The sequence below is a fragment of the Corvus hawaiiensis genome, chromosome 12, assembly GCF_020740725.1.
Source record: "Corvus hawaiiensis isolate bCorHaw1 chromosome 12, bCorHaw1.pri.cur, whole genome shotgun sequence".
Lineage (NCBI taxonomy): Eukaryota > Metazoa > Chordata > Aves > Passeriformes > Corvidae > Corvus > Corvus hawaiiensis.
Window position 1 is genome coordinate 11,638,673 of NC_063224.1, and position 6,328 is coordinate 11,645,000.

The window sequence follows — 6,328 nt, forward strand, 5'->3', positions numbered from 1 at the left end:
TAAGATATAAATATTTGAAAAGTTAATAACTTTAAAAAATGTGATTGGTAAGATAAATCTCACAAATGTTATAACATCTTTTGGTCACATCAGCACCTTTCTGCAGTCTCAAATTGCATGCTATTCAGGCTCTTTTTACAGACTGAATAGCCCAGTGATTTGGATTTAAGGCTACTTCACTAAGGGGCTTTCTTTCTTCTTAGATTATATCTATTTTATCCTCAGTCTGAGGTCTGTTTTATGTTGTTTTGGTTTGTGTTTTGTTTGTTTGGTTTTTTTTGTTTGTTTGTTTTTTTTAAGATATATACATATTTGGATAAATTATACAGTTAGAATTGAATTCAGATTTAAAAATGTTAAGGCATTCATCAATTTACTCTCCCATTTGTAGTAAGTGATGAGTATTAGGATGAATGCTACTTTTCTAAGTAAAAGATTGTATTATTATCTAGCTGCACTATATATTTCTACAGCTGTCCTAGAATTATTCTGTTAGATGGGCAAAAAAGATCCAGTTCTTATAATTACTAATATCTCATAAATATGTCAAGTAAAGAGAGGTTCAAATGTACTATAATAATACTGATTTCATTGAACCTTTTTGCTTGAACAAGGAATAAAAATATGATTAAATGTTACTGTTGGTATTAAAGCATGAACCTTACTTTGCAATTACTCCATTATAATGTATTTAATTATAGTGGTTTTGCATTAACATGAATGTAGCTTTCTTGGTATTATTTTGGGCCTGAGCACTGCTGTGCTAGAATCCCATTTTATTTCTGTAAATAATGCCTTAAGAGTGTAATCCTAGAGCACATTCAGGCTTAGAAGCCACACATTTGCTTTATGTTTTCTGTCTCTATGTCATGATTACTACGACTCATTTTAAAGCACCTTAAATATTTATTGAAATAATATTTCAAGTGTTAATTACAGTGGTAATGAAAACAGCCAAATGCCACATATCAAGAATGAGTGTTTATCCGTATTGTTAATGTGATATGTTAGATTTCATTAAGCAGTAATGGGGTAGCAAATGAGTCACAAATTACAGTTGCATCTGTTACTAGACCACATTAGTGCCAAAATAACTGCAAATGCAGCCATAGGGTTATGTTCATTAGCCAACCACTTCTCCTGGCCAATCCATCCTTTGTGTTTTGTGAACTATGGGGTCCATGAGAAGAAAAATTCACATCTTTTGTAATACAGCAGTGGGGAAGTCAAACATGTCCCTAATCCAGGCCCAGCCTTCATATCCAGAATTAAGTTACAGCCTTGCAGTTGGAGCGAGATGGGCACAGTCTCAGCAGACTCTGACGGTGCTGCAGACTGCAGCAATCTGGGACCTCATCATTTCTGGTGTGAGACCAATAATGACAGCTGACAGGTTCTATATGCAAGCAAAGGTTTTTCTTGTGTTTCAGTTTCCATCTTCTCTCAAGCAGTTATTAATTTATATCATCATTAACAGTTTGAAGGATGACAATTTGCAGCAGTTAATGAGATCTTTCACTGAACTTATCATTTTTAAATTAACTGGCATTAAGTCACTCTTTCAAACAATGTAATTAATACATAAAACAATTCTCCCTCCCACCCCAACCTGAATCCTGAACTAAGGCAAACAAACAAATCCCAGAGCAGCCTTGCATGTCCAGAACAAGACAAGAGTGCCTATTTTAGGATTGCCAACTGCCCAATTTGATCAAGGCAGTCCTGATTTGAGTACATTTAAAATGGCCTAATTTCAAGCACTGAATTTCTATTATTAAGTAGCAGTGGACCTGAAATAATACATGAAAGTTCATTTAACTCTCAAAAAATTTGAATAAGCGTAACTCATTTGTTTCCCAAATAAAAGTCACCAATGTTGAAGCCAGATACAGTCTCTACTTGAATAAAGATTATCTTTGACAGACACAGGCACACATACAACCATGCACAAACCCTGAAGATAACTGGCAGTAAATGTTTTGCTCAAGGCATCTTAACAGGTGTTTAGTTCATAACAAACCTACTGTTCAAACAAAGCTGGCTTGCTTCAGAAAGCACTGGAAGCTGCTGTAATCACCCTCATGCTTTCAAATGCCTCTCCTCCAAATGACACCCTGTGTTTAAAAGGTTTCACCCTATTTTGGGGATGGAAAAGAAATAAAGAATGATAATATTTCATGTTTGTTAGTGGATAAAGGCAAACAAGTTGTGAAATGGTCAGTACTGAGTTCCTGTTGTGTGTGTGCTACAAAATTGTCAGTGCTTTATGAAGCGTGAGAATAATGTAAGCTGTTTGTGCTATTTTACTAACATATCAATTAAGTGGCAGTTTGTTATACAGCCAAATCTAGTGTAGCTGATATTTGGACTAACGGACAGATGTTGCTAATCAAGTACACATTAAAAAACTGTTAATACTGATACTCCATTAAAGCCATATGATAATGAGACTTAAATCTTTAATCAGAATGATCCACAAACCCCTTCAGCATATGAAACTTAAAAATTTTGTTGGTTATACGGTTTGCATTTGAGAACAAACCAAGACTTGGACTGCAGGTGTGGAGGTGATTGCTGAGCTCTGTGTGCCCTAACATTGTTTGCCTTGTCCTGTCCTTTTCCAGCAGACGTTCCATACACCGAGCCTTGGGGACGAGGAGTTTGAAATCCCACCCATTACCCCCCCGCCCGAGTCAGACCCTGCACTGGGCATGGCAGATATACTGCTGCCCTTTCAGGGCCTTGGTGACCAGCTGCCTGCACAAGGAAATGAATTTACACCTCAGTTTCCCCCCCAGAGCTTGGATCTTCCCTCTATTACAATATCCCGGAATCTCGTGGAGCAAGATGGCGTCATCCACAGCAATGGATTGCATATGGTAGGTCTGGTCCTTTGTGTGTTCCCATTGCCTAATAGTGTCTGTCAAGTGTAGATCTGTGCCATGTCTCAGTTTTCACTGACCCCTCAGAAGATCTGTGTGATTTCTTGGGAGCCTGACCAAGCATTGCCAGCATTCTGTGTCACGTTACAGGCATGTTCTGTATGAACGATGACACGTGTTGTTAGACAGCAAACAATGATTTGCTATTACTCAGTTCCCTAAGGCAGCTGACAAATGGTTAAGGGTCAAATACTGGTGGATTCAGCAAGATAAACATGGTTGTTAATGTACAGTGAAATGTTCTACTGTTTGTGAACAGATCTCTTGTGAAGAAGCTGTCAGGCTTTACAAACACAGAATTTTCATTTTGGGAATGGATTTGGAAGCCCATATCCATTGGCATCATGTGCATCCCAAGTGCTCCTAAAGTTCAAAATGTGTTATACAGCTGGCACTGGCATCAAGAATTGAAAGACCATAGTGTTGGCCAGGGTGAACTACAGCATTTAGAATGAATTGCTTGTGTGTATTTGAAGTAGGACTCACATCTGACATCCATCAGGATATTTTGAGAGTGCAGTATTGAGAGTAGCTCAGAAGGAGGGCCAGACACAGTATGGCAGCAGGAAAAAAGCAGTGTTATTTCCCTCTATCCTGTATATTCCATGGGCTGAATCTTTTATAAATATGAATGAATTAATTTTTTTTTAAACTCATAATAGAAGTGATAGGGATGTATTACCTTGACATACTCAGAAATATAGGGCCATAAAAAGACTTTGTTGTGTCCGATGCTCTTGTTGGCCACAGAGGCTGGGACAGGGTGGTCTTCTGTACCTGGGCTGTGCCAGAGCCCTCAAGAATAGGGAGGCATGATCTGGGTGGGAAAGAGCTGAGTGATGGGGACTGTTAGGCTAATTCCAGTGTTAATTAGAACAATCCAAAGCAGGGATGGGTTCCTCCAGAACCTATACACACTGAAGGGCTGCGATCTTCATGGGAGGGTGCATGGGGCAGTTCCTCTGTTGTTGCAGTGTTTCTCTTTCAGCTCTGGGTGATCTCCCAGTGTGGGTTTCTGAGAGCTTTGTGCAGTAACACTCATACTGCCAGCAATGAGACACAGCTGTGAGCCAGTTTATCCTACTCAGCATTTTAAACTCAGTGCTTACAATTAGAATTAGTTTCTGTGTTGCATATTGAAAAGCGAGTGAATGTTTAGCTTGAACAGATATTTTACATCAACTATATTTTTTCCTGATTAGCTCTTTTATATAGGACCTTTTGCTGAACTTGGTGTAGTGAAAATACATATTTACTGCTGGACTGAAATAAGGGTTGTGTTGTTATGTTGTGATTTCTTTTTTATTATTCTGGCAAGTTAAAATTAATTAAAGATTTACAAACCAACAGGCAGCAAATATTTCTCTGTAATTCTACAGACTGCTGACTTCATTGCAAATTTTAATATTTCTTTGGAGGTCATGAAGAATAGCTAGCGTTAATGCAGAGTGAACCACAAGCTGCTCACTACTTAGGAGATACAGAATTCAGTCATTCTGTGGATCCAAAACAGGGACTGCCTAAAAGAGGCCTTGAAGGATATGGTATTTGTTTTAGATCTCATTTTGCACTGTACATGTTGGGTAACTTCTGAATGAAGATTAATAAAACCCGAGAGTCAGGAATGTTGTGCCTGAAAACAAAAGTAATGGAGTGTGTGTGCACTGAATACAATGAGACTTGGTCAGAAAATACTGTGGGCTGGATCGGCCCACAGAAAATATTGTGGTCTGGATATGTGTACGAGTATCCCCTCAATGTTAGTGAGTGCTTTGTAACCTGACCCAGTTTTGCCCTTTAATTTTGCATTCTTCCACTGAATGTGATTCTTCCATGAGTAAATGCTGTCACCTTAACAGTCCCAGCCAGAAGAGGTCTCCTGGTTATGTATCTCTTTGCTCACCTCTTCTGGTGCTGAATGGTAGGCTTCACATCTTCGCCTTTTCCCTTGACTGAGCAATGTAGAAATTACTGGCACAGTTGACACTGACTCCATTGGTAAAAATTTGTTCCCGTAGAGGTCAGTGAGAAGATGTAGAGAAGCTCCTTCCTTCTCACCCCAGTAGTCCAGTGGCATTTTTTAGGGTGATTGCCAATTCAAAGCTATGGATTGGACACTTGTGTGCTACAGTTTTGCTGCAGAGAGCTGACGAGGAATTGTGTGATTTGATGTGGAGGAGCCACATAGGGAGGTTTGTGTTTCAGATATTCCCCACAACTGCTTGATTTGTTTCATGCTGTGAGATGGAGTGGCCCCTGCCATTGTGTTCTAGTCAGTAGTCTTTTTCTCTTCTGCTCATAAATGCTAGGTAGCTTTGGGAAGTTTAAAAACATTAACAGAGGGTCCTTGCATAGCTTTCCCCTGAACTCACATCGCTCTCTTTAGTAGTCAAATTTTCCAGCAGTTAATCTGTATTTCAAAAATAAAAAATGAAAACATTATATCATATTTTATGTAGAAAATGTGCACTTTATTACACTGGTAAATATTTATTAATAATATTAGAATTCATCTTTAAATTAGATATTTCATGAATTACCTTGCCTTGGAGCTATAAAAACTTTATTGCAGCAATAAAAAAATGTAAAGGAGGCATTTTGACTATGAAATTTCATTTCATGGTCAATTGAATTTACTATATCTGAAAGAACTAAAGATGGGGCTGTAAAATAATTATGATGTTAGTATACACTTACAGAACAATGTTCCTATCCAGCGATACTGGGATAGTCTTATTTAAACTCTGTATTAATGGTGTACTGCTAATCGCTAAAGCTTCTTGAGATGAATACAAACTTAAATTATTTTAATATTAACTGCATTGAGTTTATTGCTTATTTTGTGAAGTATTAGAGAGCTTTACTGTAAGCAATATTTAATTTAGGTAAATGTAGCCCTACCCTGTTGCAAAGCCTGGTAGAAAAATTTCACCTTGAAGAAATGTCATGAGATTTTAAATCACAAATGTTGGAAAAATAAAATGGGCTTGGACAGAATTATGATTAATACTGTGTGTCTTTGGCTTTTTTCTATGTACTACCTGACATGTTCACCTATAAACTTGAATGCAGAATCGCCAGAGGCATGGTTAAAAATAGGTTATGTCAAGGTTTTCCTATGTCTCCCTTAGGGTATGGAGTTGGCTAGGTACCACGTAATGCTTCTGCAAGTATCTCACATATTACTCCCAGGAAGACACACAGAAAAAAACGAGATAAAAAGAAAAAAGATTTAACATATTCTTTATGTATTATTATATTGAAAATATGGTGCAAGAAAGATATTTATTCTCAGCATAAATGTGACCTAGCAATTACTAAAGATTGTATTGGTGAGTTAACCATTCTTTATGTTATTAAGATACACGTACTATGGAAAGAGTGAC

The 6,328-nt window shown here is 37.6% G+C and overlaps 1 protein-coding gene across 5 annotated transcripts in view; it reads left to right on the forward strand.

The window, feature by feature from the left end:
* Positions 1-6,328, forward strand: part of TOX3 (TOX high mobility group box family member 3) — an 85,751-nt gene that overhangs the window by 56,806 nt on the left and 22,617 nt on the right. For 3 of the 5 annotated variants that reach the window (XM_048316609.1, XM_048316610.1, XM_048316611.1), the window contains one exon: positions 2,628-2,879. In XM_048316609.1, the coding sequence (XP_048172566.1) occupies positions 2,628-2,879 (252 nt within the window). Of the gene's footprint in view, positions 1-2,624; positions 2,880-6,328 lie in introns of all 5 variants that reach the window. The other 2 variants (XM_048316607.1, XM_048316608.1) reach the window with 1 other exon arrangement.